Genomic DNA, 22,661 nt, shown 5'->3' with positions numbered 1-22,661 from the left:
GAGCGAATCAGAGCGCTCCGTGCGACAGCGCCGTGAAGGGGTAGCCAATCCGTAGCCCAGACCCAGCTGTCAATCAACCCGGTTCTGGTGAGTAGGCGGGACGTTCGCTCGGCTGTAGTTCCGTCATCTCGCTCGTCTCCGAGGCTACAGGGGGCCAATGTTGATTTGGGCGAATTCCCGTCGTTGCCGGACCTCGCCGAGGTTTAATTTTTAAAGCTGGGTTCGGTAACGAGGAGCGGCAGGCTTTCACTTGGGATTATTGCATCCCCGCCGTCGGTATCAGCGTTTCTTGGGCTGGGGGAGAGGTGGGGAGCCGGGGGGCCTCGCTCGGAGGGGGCTGCAAGGAGGGACAGGAGAAGACTGGATCCTCCGTGTTCAGGCCAACGGCGCCGAGGTCGGCCTGATAGTCCAGTGAAGCCCCAAGGACCGAGACACCACAACGACAGCTCCCCGTGGATTTAAGCTCGATATCGGTTGCCGGGTGTTGATGACCGTGGACTGAGTGAGCCCGCTGCACTACCCCGTCTCGCCGTGGCACCGCATCAGCAGCTGTCAGGCTCTCAAGGATCAAGACCTCGCTCGGTAACGCTTGGTAACCGTTACAGCTGGATTTAGGAAATACCCTTCAGACCTAATCGAGCTTAGACCGGCTTCAGGAGGCTGCAGGGCGGCCAAAGAGCCACGGATTGCCCGTTGACAAGTTGTCATCATGGGCAACGCGCCCACGGCCAGGAAGGGCAGCGAGATGGAAAGCGGTGGGTACCGTCGCCAGTACACATCACTCCTGAGCAGCACCTGCTCGGTCACAGCCTCATGAAATGATCGGAGGCGATGTGATACAGCAGCCTATGTTAGCTTTACATAACAAGCCATGTAGTGTAAATTACAGGCCTGCTCCTGCTTTAGACTTCATTAAGATCCATCCGTACGTCCACCACAAGTCCTTGCTGCAAACGAATAATAACCTAAATATGATCAATGTAGCATTACACGTGGATTGGAAACAAGGTAATCTCTCGTCATTATGATTCTCAGAAGAATTGTTCAGATTTTGTTTTAAATTGATTTCCGTGGATTCAGTGGTAGGATGAAGCAGGATGTAGTGCTGCTTCCACAGCCAGGTCTCTGGATCAGCTGCAAAACAGCCGACAGCAATTGTAAACTGCAAGCATCCTGGCATATTCAATGAACTGAAATACTGGCAACATCACAACAATGTATGTGTCAGATATTTCCCAAACACTCTAGGCTTGTTGCTCTACTCCTTCTGGAAAGGGATGCTAGTGAAAGTGTGTGTGGGTGAGCTGCATGTAATCTAGGTGGCCACTGTTTTGTTTAGTAAACCCAGAAAAGTCTGCAGGTTTGGCTGAGCTGGTGTGAGAGTGTCTGCTACACTGGGGGGCTCCTGTTGTGTAGAAGGATGAGAGTATGCTAATGTCCAAGGCCTCCTGGAGTAGTTATTAACCATGCCATATAAAGATTGGACTAATATTTTGATGGCAGCAATGAGGAATACAAATGTGCATGTGTGTGTGTATCTCATGCTAAAGTCAGTCTGGTATTGGCTGGCAGTGCTGGATGACATCCTACGAACATATGTGTGTAAGCTGCAGCCATGCATTGCTATTGTGTCCTATTATGGCTTTTCAGTAGCTTGTGAAACATGGCTTAGGAAGCTGAGGGGGTCATAGCTTTGGTGCGAATAGTTGCTGAAGTGTTACTAGTTTATTTAACTCAACTAGGGCTACAACTGACGATTAATCTCATTGTTGATTAATCTGTGAATTATTTTCCTGATATATGGATAAACTGTTGGGTCTATGAAATGTCAGAATATGGTGAAACATTTCAATTAGTGTCTCCCAAAACTCAAGATGGCGTCCTTTTATTTTCTTAAAATATCTGAAACTGATTAGTACATTATCAAAGTAGTTAGTGATTAATTTAATTGTCGACAACTACTTGATGAATAGATTCATCTTGCAGTTCTAAACTGAATCGAAACCACATTTTCCTCGCAGGATGTAACCCATGACCAGTTGGAGGGAGTTAGGAAATATTTAAAGCCAAGCCTAGTCTTCCTCCTGTGCTTTATTCCTGTACTGAAAGTGAACCATGTTTTAATGATTATTTGTTTGGTTATTTTCAAATTTGCATCAGCTATTTTGGTTTTCTCTCTCCATAAAGGGCTACTTCAGAGATTTAATATTGCACTTCTATAAAGTCGGTGGACTCACAAGAGACAGATTTAAATTAAAAACAAGAATGACCAAAATGAAATTAGCAGATGCAGACAAAGATATCTTGTCTTTTACTGAAGCTTTAAAAACACTGCATCCTACATTTCCCATAATGCAACTCAATAGCGTTTTCCATTTGACCCTCACTGCCTGTTAAATGCCATCATCTGCCGAACTTCAGACTGCCAGTTTATAACACAGCTTTTCTGTCAAAAATTTCGAAGTCTCGACCCCAACCTGTCATAACCCTGATGACATCATCAGGGTTGTTTCACAGACTTTAAAAAAGCTCCCTCCAGAGCCACAGTAAGACACAACTTTGCCTAGTGATATTCTGCATGACAAGTAAGCAAATTTTAAAGTGGCACTATGTAGTTTTGGAGAAGAAATTCAAACTCAGAAATCACAATATTAATGAAGTTTTAATACAAACTCAGAAATATGTATTTTTTACATAACTGAATAAACAAGCTGTTATAAAATAAAGTCCCCAGAACATTGTTTGAAGCGAGAAAGGTGGCAGGGTCCGCCAAATATAAACAAAGTTGTGTTGTCCTTTAAGGTCAGTGTGTTTATTCACTTTATTCAGTCATGGAAACAGAGAGTTTGTTTATTTAGTTTGTTGAGCCATAAAAAAAAGTCAGCGAAGATCTTTCTCTTCTGATTAAAATTTCTTCCCCAAAACTACATAGTGCACTTTAAATGTGTAAAATCAGTGGAGTGCCCCTTTTAAGATTATTGCAGCTGCAATATGTAAAGAATCAGTACTTTCGTTGATATTTAGGCTCATTCTGCTTCATCCAGTGTACTAACTGAACACGTCCTCGCAAACTTCGACACACTGACACACGAGTCATGCCTTCTTATTTGGGGCATCTGTGTTGTGAACTGTTGACTTCAAAATGGATTTGACACAAGTTTAATCTCAAACAATATGAGTTTGTGCAAACCAGGGTTGAACAATTATCCAGAATCACAGAGGCTGTCATTTTTTGATAAAGATAAAATATGTGACACTACAGCATTAAACTGTACTGATGCAGAGAAGAACCGGCTGACTAATCTTGTTCTCTAGATGTAAGAAACGTTTTTTTTTTTGGTAAAGACCCCAACAAATGTCACATCATGATTTCATGAATCTTATCACAGTCGTAATATGTGTCAAAACAATCGCAATCTGATTTTTTTTTTTTTAACCATATCTTGCTGCGCTGGTGCATAACTACCTACATTTGAAACTTAAGGTCTCATTCTCAGTTTTTCCTCTTTCTATGTGCTGTGTATCTATCAAAGTCCAGAAATGATCAAACGAGGAAAATCATGCATTTAAAACAAGTATTCTTGAATGTAGGTGAGGTGTAAACAGCGTTAGCTGGGCTATGTTTCTCAAAAAGCACCGGCTCCCTACAATCGATTTCAGAAAACGTAGGAGGTGGCCTACTATTTTATTTCCAGGTTTCTTTCACTGTTCACACACACACACACACACACACACACACACACACACACACACACACACACTACTGAAGCTCTTCTTCTGGTTTTGTCTTCCACAGTCAAGGAGTTCCTTGCTAAAGCCAAAGAGGACTTTCTCAAGAAGTGGGAGAACCCTGCACAGGTTAGTGTTTGTGCGTTGATGTCACAAAAATATGATATGTATTTTCTCTAATGTAAACAGCTTTGTTGCATCTGTGCATACAAACGTGTATGAATCTGTTTGACCAAAGATATCAAATGTATGTGTTGCATGCTGTCTACAATTCCTACTACAATTTGAAAACACCAGGTGTCCGTATTGGAATTTCACTTGTTTTCTATATCCAATGTGCAGCCCATTATTGGTGTGTTCTACCAGCAACCACTATCTGGAAATGTACAGTAGAATAAATCTGGATGGTTAAATAAAGCAAGGGGCGAGTAAAATATTTAGGGTAATGACTCAATTTTGTCATTTAACGACTTAAATTAAAATCACTTGAGAATAGATCACATTGTCTTATTGTTTAGTTCAAATTCAATTAGTGATTTCTAGCAAATTAGAATGTTTTTTTTTATTTGAGTTATTTGTATTATTTGTATTTAATATAATGTATAGCATTGCACTGAACATTAAATTGATTGTTTTACATTGTTATTGTTTTTTTTTTTCACTTTTGGGAAACAACAATTTCAAAAGACGCCGCAAAAAGGCGCTGGGAAGCTGTAAAAAACGTAAATAAAGACAGAATGCAATGATTTGCAAATCCTTTTCAACCTATAGTTGAAACCAGAACAAAGACAATATGTTTTACCTCATAAACGTCATTCATTTTTGTAAATATGATTATTCTGAATTTGATGTCAGTAACACTTCTCAAAACAAGTTCAGCCAGGGGCAACAAAAGAATGGGAAAGTTTGGGAAAGTCCAAAAACACCTGTTTGGAACATTCCACAGGTAAACAGGTTCATTGGTAACAGGTGATAGTATCATGATTGTGTATGAAAGGAGCATCAGTCGTTCACAAGCAAGGATGAGCCATGGTTCACTGCTTTGTAAAATACTGTGTTGGCAAATATTCCAGCACTTTAAGAGCAACATTTCTCAACGCTCAATTGCCTGTTGCCAACCCATAATCTCATCAAAAGATTCAGACAATCCGTAGAAATCTCTTCACATAAGGGGCAAGGCCAAAAACCTACACCGAATGGCCAGGCAGCACTGCATTTAAAACCAACATGATTGTATAAAGGACATGACTACATTGGCTCAGGAACACTTCGGAAAACCACTACCAGTAAACACAGTGCGCCGCTGCTTCTACAAATGCAAGTTAAGACTCAATCATGCAAAGTAAAAGCCATATATCAACAACAGCCAGAAATGCTGCAGACTTATGTGAGCCTGAGCTCATCTGAGATGGTCTGATGCAAAGTGATAAAGTGTACTGTGGTACGACGGGTCCACATTTCAAATTGTTTATGAAAAGTCATGGTAGTCGTGTCCTAAAGAGGAGAAGGACCAGATTGTTACCAGCTCAACGTTCAGAAGCCAGCATCTGTGATGGTATGGGGGTGTGTTAGTGCTTATAGCATGGTCAACTTGCACATCTGTAAAAGCACAATAAACTGTTAGAAGGTGTAAACCTGTCTGCAGATGCAAATGTGATGCACATTATGACAAGGCAAAATATCAAAAAGAAGACCCAGGTCTGTTGAGCAACTGAAGTCGTTTATCAAGCATGAATGAGAAAGACCTTTACTTCCAAAATGTAACAATCACTGTCTGCAGTTCTCGAACGCTAACTGAGGTGATGGAACGTGGTGGTAAATGTGCCCCTGCCCCCGCTTCTTGGAAAGTGTTGCAGGCATCAAATTTAGAATGAGTGTAAATTTGCAAGAATCAATAAAGTTTATCAGTTTAAACATTAAATATACTCTTTTTACTGTATTCAAATGAAAATACTGTAGGTCTGAATGGTTTGTTTTTATTCATATTCCACACAGCGTCCCCACATTTTTGTAATCAGACTAATGTATAGAAATTTTGGAAGAAATATTCTTCTTAAAATTTTTAAAGTATTAAGTTATACTGTATCATCCAGCCCCAAATATATCCAGCATTCACTCTGCCCACATAGTACACTTGACATGTGAAAGTTTGACAGATTTTTTATATAAACTTTGTGAAGGAATCAGGATAGATTTTAAAGCTGTTCAGAGTGTGGACAATAACAAACATGCATATATATGTATCGTATATAAACATATTATCATTAAACATGCTTTATACATTATATACTCTGTGATTACTGTATATGGTGTACACATATACCATACACATACACCCTGTTCAAAAACATGTACACATACCTAAGGACATATGACACAATCACTTCCCGCAGCACAACCCTCACCACCCTATTTTCACAAAAATCCACTAACCCTTTTTGTTTGTTCTGTTCAGAACACTGCTTGCCTGGAGCAGTTTGAGAGGTTGAAAACCCTGGGCACGGGCTCATTTGGCCGTGTGATGCTGGTGAGGCACAGAGAAACGGGACAGCATTATGCCATGAAGATCCTCAACAAGCAGAAGGTCAGTGTGGGTCAGGGGCCAGGAGAGTGTTTAAATGTGCCTGTCATTTAAGGACAGTATCCTACAGGATGGTCAAAGACGATATGGAAATGTCATTGATGTGGAAATTGTGCTCACAAGACTTAAATAGTTTTTTTCCCCCTTTGACCTCTTTGAACCCGGCCGAAGTGGCAGAGCTGAGGTCATCTTTGTGCAGATCACATCCAGTTATGTCATCAAGTCATTATGGTAGCCAATCTAGAATTAAATTGTGCCTGCGTTTTCACCCACTCCAATCCCCTCTCGTGTAATAATATTTATAGATAAACATTTATTTAGATGATATACACAGATGTCTGTGTTTTGGCTAATTGGCTAATCCAATGAATTTAAGATGTGATACGTAAGAATTCTGCATTAAAATGACTAGATCGTTGTTATATACTTTGCTGTGTGCTTACATTATCCCAAATGTTTCCAACAATGTTCAAACCCAGAGAAAAATCCACGATTTACTCAAGGTAACTGCGTTTTATTTGGTTGCCTGTCTCAAGAGTGAGGAAGAAAGTCTGTGAGACTAAACGTGAATAGAACTAAAACCATTACCTCGTCGGTGAATATTTGTGCCTGAGTGAAGTAGGGATTTTCATCTGCAATGGTGGTTGTTTAAAAGTGTTCACCACCAGCAAGCATGTTTGACTGGGGGATCATTCATCATTATCCACAGCCAGATTACTGTGCGAGAGAGCAACGGCATGCATCGAGAGTGTTTGTGTTTGTATGTGTGGATTCAGGTCGACTCTCACTAAACTCAGCACTCACCAGAGACTCTTCTTTTTTCCTCTCTCCTCCTGCATGAAGTAAAATACATTTCCCTTCCAGCTCCAGTCAGCAGCCAGCATTACAGTACATAAACACCCACCTCTGGATTACTGCTGCAGTCGGATTGATAAACAGGAGTGAAGATAAATCTACTTTTTAATTCTTAAAGTTAGAAAGTAATATTCGAGCTCTCCTCCCGGGGGTAAATGACTTCTGATCAGAGCAGTGATCAATGTGACTGCAGGTGTTAATTCCTCCAGAAGGTCTAGCTCTGCATGTTTTTTTTAAAGCAAGACCCCTGGTGGCAGAAATGACATATTGTGTGTTTGATACCTAGAAAAGGTAAATCAAGTTACCTTTAAAGCTGTAGTGTGTTAGATAAGTAGTACAGAGGAATATAACCAGAAGGACAAGTTAACTGAGGCATTTTTTTTTAAATTACATAATTTGAATGCAGATGCTTCCAGATGTTGGCCATGCCAAAAATGTAATATCATATACTAAACACATTGCAGTACAATAACAATCTAAAGCCCTGTGCTGAAGCAGGCAGACTGTAAGATTTCAGAGCTTCTATAAACCTTCTTTGTAATGAAATTAGAAGAAAACCTGGGTATTGATACTGCCGTAGATGCCTTTCCACCTTTTAGAAAATATCATGCAGGTGGATAAACATGATTAGCATTCCTTTATACAAAATGTTATTAATTCATCTGAATAAATATGAATTATCTTACACACGTAAACAGAATTAAACAAATGTAGGTATATGTCTTCATAAAAATAGTAGATATAGCCCAAAATCACAGATTTTAGGACGTATTTGACCAATTTAAACCTTTCTTTCTGCATACTTTGGCCTTTTAGCATTCTTGGTTGGCTTTTTTGTCTGAGCCAAAACTACTCGATGCACTTATTTCTGAGTCTACGAAGAACAACTACATAGCACTTCATTACAGTGTCCCACAGTGTTCATATTGGAGGGAAACAGAAAACAAAGATTTATTTCTTTATCCAGAAGTGTTGAACCAGGGGCTGTTGACTGTAAATGTATAAGTTAACGTTGAAGCTGCTCTAATAAGGCAGTGGTTTATTATTGTTGAAACATGATTTCAACATCAGTTCATTGTTGAGATGATACAATATGAGCTCTTCTCCTCCCTTTCTCTCTTTCTTTGCCTCTCAGGTGGTGAAGCTCAAGCAGATAGAGCACACTCTGAATGAGAAGAGGATTCTTCAGGCTGTCAGCTTTCCTTTTTTGGTGCGGTTAGAGTACTCATTCAAGGTACGGAGACTTTTAGATGCTGTGTGTGTGTGTGTGTGTCTGTGTGTGTGTGCGTATACAAGCCTGTGTGTGGTTGTGTATTAACAGTGAGTGACTGGATAGACTTCCTCCATCCGCTCTTGCTGTCCGTCCCTCTTACCAGCTTTTAAGTTGCTATTTGTCTTTCTCTATATGTCTCTACACTTGTACGAACTAGATCTATTCAAGCATAAGTTTACGTTTTTGAGTTGTATCACATTCTCTATCATAATCTTTGATTGGAGCAATATCTTTGGAATATGTTCTGCTGAAGACTCTTTTCGTCTGTTTCTACAAAAGAGTTTCAATTTATGTTTATTTTGAGGTAATGTTGTAAGTGACAACTGTTTTTCAACTTGGGACCCAAACACTGAATGTGAAGTTTAAACCTTTGTAACTTCAGTTCAACTTCAAGGTTAAAGGAATGAAGGAAATTAAGGTCATTAATTCTCTTTCATTTACCGTAAATTAAGACCGGTGGGAAAATTGTCAGAGGCCTACAATAAAAAGTCAAATAGCATGTGTTTGTTTGATCAATTTAGTGTGAGAAGGTGAAAGACTCTAATTTTAACGTTATGTTAGCTAGCTACAGACGCTGGCATCTGGCTGTGTGTCATCTTTTCGTTATCGTTAGTTCTGGTTGCTAGCTAGCTAACAAGCTAGGGAGGAGCCAGGATGGGGAAATGCAAGTGAAATGTTTTGGAGGTGGATGGTACCAACAGGAAACGAGGCAAAATGTCATTTATGCTGAAAAACTTTAATACATGAAATCTGAAAATCATCTGCGTTTGTTTTTTCAATTGAAGAACTTCACACGTCCGATATTGAAACAGATTATTAACATTGTCAGATCATTCAAGGACACTGTAGTTGTATATGTTGGATGGAACAGGCATAAAATGTCCAAAATGAGATGTTGCCACTTCCAGGTATTTATAGTAATCCTTTACATTACCCCTTAGCATCATAATACTGGCCTATTGTTTGTTTATATAAAAATTGGCTGCCATCGCTTTTACTCCAACTAAAGTTACTAAGGTAATTACTGATGCAATAATCTGACAATTTACCTCTCTCATCCTTATTACCACTTCCGTCATCGGTGACAATCAACCCTTTTTAAAGGGGTGTCATCTGCATATATAGAGAGTGATCTACCAGATTTCCCCCACCAAGCTTCGTTAGTGGCTGTTTGTACTTGTACAGACTAACCAAGCCCATGGCCATGCTCCAATTAAAGCCTTATTCAGGTTAAGCTGTTTAGATGCTCCTAGGAAGCTTGGGGATTGAATATCCTTGATGCCTCAAATAAACCTATTAACAGAATATTACTGTCCACGTGTCTTGTCCTGCACACAGATAGACGAGTCAACAACCAACACATATCAACTCGGCTTAGTTGGATGTGTTCGACAATAACTTGTATTTGCAGGTGGCAACAGAGGAGCAGGTTAAGAATGAAATCCTCTTTTATGATAAAAAGCTAGCAGGGCTGCAGCTATTGATTATTTTAGTAGTCAAGTATTCTACCAGTTATTCCATTCATTGATCGAGTACATGGTTAAGAGATACTTTTGCTCTTTTAAAGAATGATAAAAGAGAAAATACGACAGGTCTCTTAAAATCAACAACTAATTGTTTATTGATCGCAGTGAGCAGGGTCAGCAGGCACAGGCAAACCCTTCAACATAGTTCAAAAATCTGTCTAATGTACATTTATTTACTAACAGTAACAGACTAGCTGATGGGGTTGCCCTGGAACTGCTGACATTACAATCAAATTAAAATGCATATACCCTCTGTATTGGATTGGTGCATTTTCGGCTCCAGCTACTATTTACACTGCCTGATATTTTGCTTTCTGGGATGTGTTTGTGTGTGTGTTTCAAGGGCACCACCACTTCCCCGTAACGTCCCAAAAAACAATTATAACTGTCCTGAAGTGTATGTAAATTGTCCAAAGATCAAAATGTTGTTCATTTTGTCATTGTCATCCATAAATAAATATTAGCATTAGCATACATTTACCTCCAAACTGTACTCAAGTGAAGTACTTCAGTACATTTACTGTATTTCTGCAGCTGACTGGTTAATGCTGCATGTTACTCCTGCTGCTTTTGCTCTGTTAGCTTCATTAGCTGTTAGCTCTTAGCAGAACAAATTGCAGGACTCTGCTTCCCACTGGCTGCTGACATGTAACTAGCTCTTCTTCAGCCGATTTCAACATGGATTTGTTGTTCATAAAGTAGCGTCAGGGAAAATTTAGGGTGAGTGACAGTGAGTTTACTGCATCCTTTTGGATTTTAACCAAAAGGATGCAGTATTGCCATATTTTTCTTCTTCTGTTGTAGTCAGCATTCAGTTCAGTTTCAGTTATACATACTCATGCATGCAAAAATGTCTTTCCTCCCGGAGGCATCCTGGGAAGGATCTCGTTTGTCCCATCATCCATGGCACAATGGGACACTGTTAGTCAAGATCAAGTGATGTGCGCCACTTGTGTTTGCGCAACAATCATAATATGGCTTTCACAAATTGACTGTAGCTTTTTATTTTATGTGGTTATATCTTTGGCATTTCTACACCGAAATTAGCATGTATACACAGGGTTTTTAAACACGGGTAACCCACTAATAATCAGCAATTAACTCCTTTCACATTTCTAGTTGTTGAGTTTGGCTTTCTATTTTCTGAACGCACCAGAAAAACATGGAACAGCAGAAAGCAGCAGATCATATACCTCATCAGACTACATCCAGAAGACCTTAAACTTGTTTGAAAAAGTCTTAAACAACATTCTGAATTACATTTGTTGTTTTTTCCGGAACTGATAACGAAAGTTGCTAAGCGGTGAGACCTCTCGCTTCTTTCTGATCTCCGATGTGTTGCACGTGCGGGCTTGGACCAGAGGAAGCCACTAACTATCTTTCAAATTCAGCATTGACTGAATTGTGTTCAAGCGCTGCTTTACAGAGATGGATGGTTACTTTTGTAAGATTGATTTACTGGTGTGTTGAATGTTAACGTTATCGTCTGCTGCTGTAGACTGATGTCATGCTATTGTAGTAGGCTAGTTTGGTTTTTCATTAGATACAATGTACACAGTATTCGTTCTGTGTCATCTTGATATGATTTATAGTTTACGTCATTCAGTCTTTCTGTCGCTGTTCCTGATATTTTCTCTGGCCTGTTACCTTTACCCTTCGCTATTTTCTCTCTCTTCCTCCATTTTGCAATCCACTCCATCATGTTTTCTTCATGCCATGTGTCCACAACGTAAGCACGTTGTGTGTCTGTAATAACCATCCATGTGAAACACAGTGTGCGGTAAATAGATGAATTATAGAGCTTTGTTGCAAAAAAGTTGGCATCAGAGATTTTAGTAACCACGTTACTTGTGGAATAGTTATTGAAGGAGAAATGTCAATTACCTCTGTTAAAGTGTGTGAAGGAGATATGGTTTGCAAACCAGGTTTTGGACATAAAACCTGCCTGAGTCTTTGTATAATAGAGTTACAGGAACACTTTCTTTAGGGGTTTTATATTATGTGGTAATAACTGAAATGAAAGTCACAGAAAATACTCTTTCCATTTCGTCGAGTTGCCCATCCTGTGTGTGTGTGTGTGTGTGTGCGTGTGTGTGTGTGTGTGTGTGCATGTTTGTGTGTGTGTGTGCATGTTTGTGTGTGTGTGTGTGTATGTGTGTGTGTGTGTGTGTGTGTGTGTGTGTGTGTGTGTGTGTGTGTGTGTCACTAACAGCTCCTCTGTCTTCCCTTCCCCAGGACAACACTAACCTCTACATGGTGATGGAATATGTACCAGGTGGAGAGATGTTCTCCCATCTACGGAGAATTGGCAGATTTAGGTTGGTGTCCGTATGCAATGGAGTTTACATACAGCCAGATGCATTTTATAGGCACATAGAGGGCAATTGTGGAGCTGTCTTCTCCTCTATTCTATTCTGTTCTGTTCTGTTCTAATTCTTTCTCTTCTCTTAGCTCTCCTTAGTTTTATTTAGCTTTGTTCGTCTCCGTTCTGTTCTGTACCGTACACTCCACTAAACTGCTCTCTTTCTGTCCATCTTCCTGTGTTTGTGTATAGTGAGCCTCACGCTCGGTTCTACGCTGCTCAGATCGTCCTGACCTTTGAGTACCTGCACGCTTTGGACCTGATCTACAGAGACCTGAAACCTGAAAACTTGCTCATAGACCAACAGGGCTACATACAGGTAAATAAGACATGATGCAGTATGATACAAAAGCTGATCAGACATTACTTGTACAAAAAGTGTATAGCGAGTCACAATTTACGATTGTCATTGTCAATTCATGAACATCACAATTACCTCCAGCCAAAGATGATCTGATTTAGTTTACAGTATTATAAGACAAAAGAAACAGCATATTCTCACATTTGAGAGTCTGAAACCATCAAAACTTTATTTTTGCTTGAAAAATGATATATATTATGAATAGATTATCAAAATAGTTACAAACTGATTTTCTGTCAGTGAACTCCTGATTAAATGACTAACTGTTCGCGACCCTAATATTTATTCACCGAGTAATCACACTCTGATGTACAGTAGCTGACATTAGCCACGTAGGTTAGCTAGCTAATGTTTGTTGTTGATACAGAGAAAACAAGCAGCACATTCACCAACGTTTTACAAATCTGTGAAAACAAAAAGAACACTTCAAAGACAACACTGCTAGCTAGTTACCTGCAGTATGGACTGTTTCAGAGATCCTTCATTGATTTGTTTGGGCAGAGGGTTTACTCTGGACAGTTAGGGTTAGGGTTAGGGTTAAAAACTGAACTTTGCAACAAACTCAATTTCTATCTTTTGTTTTTTATGGTTTAATCCTGGAAGGGTTGTAATTTCTGTTGAATTCTGGAATCTTTTTGGTGAATATTATTTGAACTTTCCGAACCCTAACCTGCAAAAACCAGGATGAAGTCTGTTGTTACAACTATTGTTGTAAGAGATTTGAAAATGTAAATGTCAGTTGATCTTTTGTTCTTTATAAATTCAGGTGCAAGTCTGAGCGTCAGTGCTGAAAAAAAAATGTCATAGTTAGTTTTGTTTATTATCCTTTTTGAAATTCTTTTTGTGTCTTTTGAAATTGTTAAACACAAACAACCACAACATTACAACAATTACATAACAACAAAGTGTTTCACATCATCACCAACAGTATAGAATATGAATATATTGGTCTCAGTCATCCAGGTCATAGTAAATCTAGCTGCTGTATCGTAGGCAGCTGGACGTGTTTCAGTTTGTTGAAGACATTTCACCTCTCATCCAAGAGGCTTCTTCAGTTCTGACTAACTGGAGAGGAGTTGGCTGGCTTTTAAACTCTGTGTGGGAGTGTTCTTACAGAGTCGTTAAGGACACGTGTGAGCTCTGAGTTTCAGAGTCGTTAGGGCCACTTGTGGGTCGTTGGTCAAACCGGCCTTCATGTGGGTTGCTAGGGCTAGGTGAGCCCAGGTGTGAATGGTTGTAAAGCTGTCTGGGGAGGGAACTCAGTACAGCATTGTAGGTGGGTGATAAGTAATGTATTAGGCCACCTCCTCTGTTCAAAGACGGTCGTTCCAGTTTGACATAGATGGATTCTTTTACTCCTCTTTCAAACCATCTGTCTTCTCTGGCCAAGATGTTTACATTGTTGTCCTCAAAGGAATGATTTTTCTCCTTCAGATGTAAGTGGACAGCCGAGTCTTGACCTGAGGAGTTGGCCCTCCTGTATTGTGCCATTCGTTTATGGAAAGGTTGTTTTGTCTCCCCAATGTACAAATCTGTGCAGTCCTGGCTGCATTGAACAGCATAAACTACATTACTCTGTTCATGCCTGGGTGTTTTGTCCTTAGGGTGGACAAGTTTCTGCCTCAGTGTGTTGGTAGGTAGGTTTAAAGTAAAAAATATGAATATACCAGAATGCAAGTGATGCACAACTAATACCACAAAGGTGTGTTTAACAGAGCTATACTGGAAGGTATAAAGATCCCCCTCCTGATGGTAATACCTCATATTCACAATATAGAGGCAGTGGCATTCTGTGTTGTTGTTGAGCCACAGAGTTTGTTATTATTAACAACAGACATTAAAAAAATACCAGGCAATAAGGCTGAAGGTTAAAATACTCTCTACAAATGAATGATGAAGTAGAACCAGTATTTGTCTGGTCACTCCAAACTGACAAAGCTTCAGCATAAAAAACAGTTGTTGTAGTCCTTTCCTATAGATCACGCCAGTGTTTAAGTCCCATGACAGTTTTTCCTCAATGACTGTTCGAAGATTTTAATTGAATCAAATCTAAATGTGAGGTTTAAGTCAAACCAAATATTAGATTTGGAGAATTGTGACACCCCTAGTCTCTTGAGTATTCAGAAAGATGGGTGTCGAAGACGTACGAACAATATAAAGGCAACTATGATGGCAGTGTGTATCTGAAGTTATCTGTAGTCACTGAGCGGTGTGTTGGCAGATTGAGGGCCATCTTGTAGCAGAGATCCTGCTGCCCTCTAGTGGTGATAAGTGAAACAACAACTAGTAAAAATTTCCCTCGCTGCTCCAGGGATCCTTCACTGTCTTTTGTCTGTGTCTCCTTGCCTCCAGCCAGGCACTCTGAGAGTATTGCTGCTCATTTCTCTTTTGTTCGTCCTCTTAACCTCTCTCTCATTATTTGTCGTCTCTCTTTCTTGTCCTCTCTCAGGTGACAGATTTTGGCTTTGCGAAACGTGTAAAGGGCCGGACCTGGACACTGTGTGGCACCCCTGAATATCTGGCCCCAGAGATTATTCTCAGCAAGGTGAATTGTCAACTGTGTTTCCTTTCAAAACGAGATATTCTGCACGTGGACAAACAAGATTAAAACATTCCTGCAGGATAATCGTTCATTTGAGCCAGCAGAATTGTAGCACATCATATTTGTTCAAAATTAAAGTTTTATTTATGGTACAAGCAGCCACAGGAACTGCTCTTTGTCTGTGGGTGGTCGTGAACAAAGCTGCTCAAATATTTCACAAGGTTCGACTAGCCAGCTTGTGTATACTGCAGTAATCAAAGCTAAATCCCATGCTTCGTGTGACAGTCATCATGACATCAGTATTGAGGGGCAGCTATTTGTTCTGTGTAAGATGTCCTGGAATGGTCTTCGGTATAATGTCACAAAAACTTTTGGCTTATTCATTACTGCCCTTGACATGCTGTGTGCAACAATCATGCATCTTCACTCTGAACCTCTAGATGGGATGCACAGAACAATAAGATGTAGCTAAACTGGAATACAGGATGAATGAAGTTTAATAAAACTAAAGCGATGCTTCCTCTCTTTCCCTCTGCCCCTCTCCTCCTTCCATCCACCAGGGATATAACAAGGCAGTAGACTGGTGGGCGCTGGGCGTACTCGTCTACGAGATGGCAGCAGGGTACCCGCCTTTCTTTGCTGACCAGCCCATACAGATCTATGAAAAGATCGTGTCAGGGAAGGTGAGTCTGACCCAGTGTCCCTGATTTATTTCAGCTGGTTTATTGTAGAAAAGTATTTTAGTTTAGTGTATATGAGGGCTGCCTTAGCCTGTCAGATGTTTCTACTGAATTTTTTTTTTAAATTAGTTTAAGAAAAATTAAGAATATAAATTAGATTATGCTGTTTAATTTTCTTGTGAACTTAAGAAAATGCTCTTTAAATATGTAGGATCCCTAATTATTCATTATTTTTTATAATCTGAACATGGCTGGCAGAGTGACACAGGAAGTGGGTGAATAAAGGGAACTTCAGATTCTAGTACCATTTTAATCTTAACAATACAATATGATAGGTGTTTGAGTTTAGCCCATAGCCCACCATTAATTGAAAATGTGGCCCTTGTTTATATAAACAGTATCGCTCCATTTTAGCTCCACCTTTGGTCACAGGCAGGGATTGTTTTTTTTGTTTTTTTCACTTTCTGTTGATAATTTTACAATCAGTGTCGATGCTGTGGTGTCTACTTCACTCAAATTGTTTATGGTAAAGGTTGCGTTTCTGTTGAGTTCTTGTTGCACTGAGAAACTATTTTTTGCTGATGTCCGAAAATTTTTTAAAGAAGTGTTTCACCGCTGGAAAGATGATCCTTGCATAAAACTGGGCTGTCTGAATTAGGGGTCGACCGATATGGCTTCTTCAGGGTGATACCCGAAATCAACTTAGTGATACTTAGAAATCAAGGAGATGGATAATCAATATTTGGAACCAATATTCATTTGCAGTAAAAATGAAAATCTTAAAGTTAAAATTTAGAACAACCAGTGATGGGATGAACAAAGATTTTAAGGTACTTTACTAGAGTATTTCTATTTTTGCAACTTTATACTCCCTCTCCACTACCTTTATTCAGTAAATGTAGTTACTTTACAGATTCATATTATTTAGTATTTATAGGCTTTTCATTTTGAGGTGATAATCGGTACAAAGATACACCGGTGCGGTGCTTGGTTTTGGCTCAGAGTCTCTTTTGAAACAGGAAACAGGTTACAAAAGACATCATATTACATCTGAAGTGTACTAAAAATATGTCGTTGAAACCATTTTAGGGGAGAAATGGACAATGAACAGGATCGTGGTTCATATTTGATCAACACTGCCTTGTTTTACAGTTTGATCAGAGTTTTTTCAGCCCTCAATTTCACAATACAGGAACAATATGGCGGTTACTTCCGATTCACAATCTTTCTCTATTGCAGCTAAACAGTTTGCTGATATACAGTATGCTTGTTTTAGGTGAGAAATAGGCAGTTTAGTAACAGGGTGCTGAGGGTGCAGACTGTAGAGTTAGACCTAGACCTGCTTTATAATCAAAGAAGACATTAAATCTGACTTTCTACTATATGGGAGCTTTAAATGAATCAAAACAGATTTTAAATTTTTTCGGTTGAACAAACACCTTATTATAATTTCACAAATATTGCTATAAGTACTTGCTATAAATTTCTTTTTTTAATAACACGAATACCATAGAATTCAATATCATAGATAAGCAAATGTACATAGTATGACAACTGTCCATTTTCATACCACTGTATAAAATGAAACCCTAGTAAATTGTCACTCCGTACAATCACACCTGGGAACTGGCCAGTTGACGGAGGTGAAGCATTAGTTACCTCACACTTTCTGTACAGATTTATTAAGATAGAGAGGTACTCAGAATGACCAAACATCTGGCCACACTGCTGCATCTCTAAACTCTACCGCTGCTTCACTCTTCTTCTGGTCTTCTCTCTTAGGTGCGTTTCCCATCTCACTTCAGTTCAGACCTGAAGGACCTGCTGAGGAACCTGTTACAGGTATAAAGCAAATATCTCAGTCATGGTTACACTTACTCTCCTGTTTGATCTTAATTTGTTATGACCTAAAAGTGACTCAAATGTCTTGGCATCATCTTCAGGTGGATCTCACAAAACGTTACGGGAACCTCAAGAATGGGGTCAACGACATCAAGGGGCACAAGTGGTTTGCAACCACTGACTGGATTGCCATCTACCAGAAAAAGGTTAGTGTGTCTGCATGTTTGTGTTTGTGTCCACCATGCAGATGTGCACTGTTTCCCACAGCACAACTGTGTATTTGTGGCAAGGTTATCTGTTTTCTTCATCAGCAGCAAGTTTTATAACGTTGCACAAATAACAGTTTGTCAAAAACAACGGAAGTAGGCCTACATGAAATAGGAAAAGTCGCATCACATAAGTACATTTATAGGAGGGATGTAATACCAGGGAGCTCCTCTCTGCAGAGCATGTGTGATTGATAGTAGACAGGAGGGTAAGAGTGAAGGCAATTGGTCACGAGTTAATCAATCACAGATGGCATCTTTCTTTGATTAAAAAATAAAAGTATATAATACTAAAATGGGTCGCCAAATATACCTGGCGGGCCGTTAACATACCTGGCCGCACTGCCCCAAGTAAACTATATGTGTGGGAAACACTGGTGTACGACCCTCTTGTAAAGTTCACTTTTCAACTGTTGCTTTTACTCGTCTTTAGGTGGAAGCTCCCTTCGTCCCCAAGTTCAAAGGACCAGGCGACACCAGCAACTTTGACGACTACGAGGAGGAGGAGATCCGCGTCTCCTTCACTGAGAAATGTGCCAAGGAGTTTGCAGAGTTCTAGAGTTAGAGAGCGAGAGAGGAAGACAGAAGGAAGTAGGGAGAGTCAAAGGTAGGCTGGTCAAGTGGGAGACGTAAGGAGAGAGTACTGTCTCCTGTCCAATCACAAGCACCAGCTACAAAAAGAGGAAAAATGGGATAGAGAAGGGAAAAAGAGCAAGGAGACTGATAACCAGCAGTGTTGCCTTTTCTGTTGCATTTCTGTTGTATTTTATTTATTATTCTGTCTTATTTATGGATCCCTTTATGATGAAGGTGTGCTTCAGATTCATGGGTGTTGGGAACCCCAGTTGTTTAGAGTTGCCTCGACACATTTTCACCCAAGATCTTCCCTGCTCTTTCTGTTGTTTCAAACATCATCAAGGCCGCATCATAGAGAAATCAGTCTGTCTGTTCAGGTCCGCTGCAGTCTGGTGGTCATTACATGAAGCTGTACAAGTTGAGGTCTCAGTCTGCTCAACAAGTTTCTCAAATTTAAACTGATAAAACAGGCAAAGTTGCTCTTTCCCTGGTAAGCAAGAGGAGCACATTTAAATGAATCACACACATACGCACTTCGACAACTTTTATGGTTTGAAATCATGACTTTTGTTAAATATTTAAACCATATCTCTTTCATTCTTCGAGTCAGTGACACGATTGACCAAAAACATTAAAAAATGAAAGGTGCATTGTGACCTCAAACAGACAGGGACAGATGACACTTAACAGGTTTAAGTTTACTGTGTAACTACATCTTATCATCATTAGCATAGCCAGGCTTTGTGCATATCTCCAGTACTCCAATTTTAAAGGAGCAACATGTAAGATATGGCCAGAATTTTAGTTTAAAACATTCAGACAATGAAATCACATTATCAACAAAGTGTGAAGAAACAGCAGTGTTGACGTTATTTCAAAGACGCCCGTGGAATGTGTTGCAAAGATGTCTACTGAAGTTAGCATGCTAACCAGTTAGCCTCAGCCCGTCCTGTCTCATAATACCACTTTGTACCACAGGAGGCGATACTCTGACAGCCCCTGCAGTTTCAGCTTCGAGATGTTAAAAAAATGCTGTTTTCAGCCGCTGCTGATACCTGACTCTCTCGGTCTTCTGCCGCTGCACACCTCTCCTATCCTCACCTGCCGTGTCCTCTCCTCTCCAGAATCATAGTCCTGGTCAGAGCTGCTGTAAATCACCTCTGTACTGTATCCCCTGTCGTCAAAGTGGCATCCGTTGGTCTCAGAGACCGTGTTCAGACCCAGTTCGGTGTCCAGCCATGTTCACTGCGAGGTGGCTGAGCTTGGTCAAGCTGAGCCCCGTTGCTGAGCCACTTAGCTGCACAGCTAAATGAGCTACTTGCTGATGTCAACTAGCTGCTACATCCAAAAATAGCTACAATGAGGAGTTTAATGTAAGCGGTAAAGCTGCCCCCTATAGTTTGGAGCTACCTTTGAATTCTGGCCATTTCTTACCAATTACACCTTTAAATGTTACTAGATACTGTTTCCAATGATATCATGTCACGCTAACTAACAACGAATAAGGGAATGGAAATATCTCAGTTCTAATGGTGTTGTGAAGGAACACCATAACATAATGGTATCTCAGGTTTGAACATATCACTTAATAGACATTTTATCAACATTTGGATTAGCAGGTAAAGAAGGATGTGAGACGCTTGCTTATAGATTTGAGAATTTAAAGATCTGGTAAGCACTAAGAGGAACACAAGGGAATATTAAGACTTTTCATTAAGACTTTACCCTTTCAGAAGTTTTGGTTTTGCAAACTCTTGTTTGGTCTTAAAAGCACTTGCTGTCTCTGCTCAGAGCTCAGTCAGGTTGGTCCGACACGTTGAATCAATCATTTGGCCCACCATTTGGCAACTCCAACTAAAAGAGACCATCTGAGGCAGACTACCTCAGACCGCTTCCGGCTGAGTTCACCATGATGGCCAGTCATTGAGAGCAGTCTGGATAGTGTGCCTTCTGGTCTTTTATAGAAAACTGTGTTTACGTTCATCTCAGCCCTCTCTTCTTACCACCTGCGAGGTCGGGCCATGCTCCGTGTTGATAGTCTTACATGTGACAGCAACTCTATTCCCATATCTGTGTTTACATGCACAGTTTTTGTTTGATTTCCTTTTTAATGTGGTGATGATGTAAAGATAACATGCACTTCATTGAACAAGTTAGGACAAGGTAGAGCGGCTTATGTTGAATAGAGTGAGAATAGTGCTCAGAAAAGGCAGACATGATTTTAGTGCAGGGTATACAGCCTGCCTCTATAACGTACATGACACGTAGCACTTCGGGTGTTCAGTGCCTCCTTAGCTCCTGAGCTACGATGGAGTATGAAGTACTTAAAGGGTAACTCCACCAGTTTACACATTAAAGTGTGCTTACGGGTCTTGGGGAGTACTACTGCATATGTGAAAAAAGCAGTATAAAACCTTTTGTGTCTCCAGAGGAAGCTGTGTGTAATCTGATAAATTCCCTCAAGTGATGTCACTAAGTTGCATTGTGGGTAACGTAGGCACCAAGGAAGAAGTAATCGTGGAATAAAAAGGCGATATCTCTGGTTCTGCTGTATCAATTTGGATTATTTGTAAACTCTCCATAATGAGTCCAACAGTGTTATAGGATTGCATTTCAAAACCTAGTGCCTACATTACCCACATTGCAACTTTGCTACTGAGTGACATCATTGGAAGCAGTTTATCAGATTACACACAGCTTCCTCTGGAGCCACAAAGACCTGCAAACACACTTAAATGTGTAAAACTGGTGGAGTTACCCTTAAAACAAAGCCCAAAATGGTGGTCGTTGCAGGATTTGGTCATTCAAAATTTATCAGATCAGACAAAAGTGACACTCGTGTCTGTTTCGAACCTTCAAATGCCTTCTTTACAGCTGTATTTTAATGGGATATTCAAAATTTCTGTTTCCCTCTTATTGTTTTACAATCTGGATATTTTTGATTCACAAGTCCATCCTGTCAACAACAGCTCAGATGTGGGAAAATGTAACAAGACTTTTCTCAGAATTACACACTTGTAATGTGTAATTGTGTCTCTATGATACACACACACACATTTTTAAACATTATGACAATACCAGTCATATGGGATGATACATAAAATGACCTACCATCAAGGAATTTTCAAGGTGGGCTATAGGATCTGTTTCAGATCATTTTAGGTCTATGTAGACCAGTGTCAATGGCCGGATCAACCAGCTTGAGGGCCCCAGGCCCCTATTAACCCACCATTCCACCCACTCTCTGTACATTATGAACAGTATCACTAAGCTGTAATATTACTTGGCCCCAGGTTTACTGTGTGGTAATTTGATTCAAACACAAATTAGCAAGCTGAATTAAAGGGCCCCTCCAGTGATTTACTTCCATAAAACTTTCTAGAGGCTAGAGAGGCTAAATCCCCTGACTGTTGAAGGGGCACTATGTAGTTTTAGAGGAGAAATTCAAACTGGAATTTTAATATTTACAAGGTAATAATACAATATATAGAGATATTTATTTTTTCCATTACTAGATAAACAAGCTGTTCTCAGAGGAAAATAAGGTCCCGGAACACTGTTTGAAGCTGGAAAGGTGGCAGGGTCCGCCACTATAAACAAAGTAAAACAGTATAAATTGTGTTGTCCTTTAAGGTCAGTTTGTTTATTCAGTCATGAAAACAAAGAGAGTTTGTTTATTTTGTTTGTTTAGACATTAAAAATCAGTTGATGAAGATCTTTCTCTCCTGATCAAAATGTATTTTCTTTGCACCTTTAAGCTGTATTTACATTATGAGCACAATTTCATTCTGCTTTACTTTGTTTATATTTGGCGGACCCTGCCACCTCTCTAGCTTCAAACAGTGTTCTGGGGACCTTATTTTCCTCTGAGAACAGCTTGTTTATTCAGTTATGGAAATGAGCTTGTATTATTAACTCATTAATATTGCAAATCTTAAAATTCTGAGTCTTAACTACACAGTGCCCCTTTAAACTCAGTGCTCACAGTTTGTAACACTGTGACATTTTGACCACAAACAAAACACCGCAGTAAACCTGGAGCTTTTGGGGGACCTTTGGGTGTCTGGG

The 22,661-nt window shown here is 39.9% G+C and overlaps 1 protein-coding gene across 1 annotated transcript; it reads left to right on the top strand.

Annotated features, from left to right (window-relative positions):
* Positions 1-427: 427 nt before the first annotated feature.
* On the top strand, positions 428-18,730 carry prkacab (protein kinase, cAMP-dependent, catalytic, alpha, genome duplicate b). Its single transcript, XM_073463822.1, has 11 exons — positions 428-755; positions 3,797-3,858; positions 6,185-6,313; positions 8,301-8,399; positions 12,200-12,282; positions 12,519-12,645; positions 15,137-15,232; positions 15,790-15,912; positions 17,692-17,751; positions 17,853-17,957; positions 18,451-18,730. The coding sequence occupies exons 1-11, from the start codon at positions 710-712 to the stop codon at positions 18,574-18,576; spliced, it is 1,056 nt and encodes a 351-aa protein (XP_073319923.1). The 5' UTR covers positions 428-709; the 3' UTR covers positions 18,577-18,730.
* Positions 18,731-22,661: the final 3,931 nt, after the last annotated feature.

The sequence above is a fragment of the Pagrus major genome, chromosome 1 (assembly GCF_040436345.1).
Source record: "Pagrus major chromosome 1, Pma_NU_1.0".
Lineage (NCBI taxonomy): Eukaryota > Metazoa > Chordata > Actinopteri > Spariformes > Sparidae > Pagrus > Pagrus major.
Note: the sequence above shows the minus strand (reverse complement) of the source record. Positions and strands in the feature narration are given on the sequence as shown.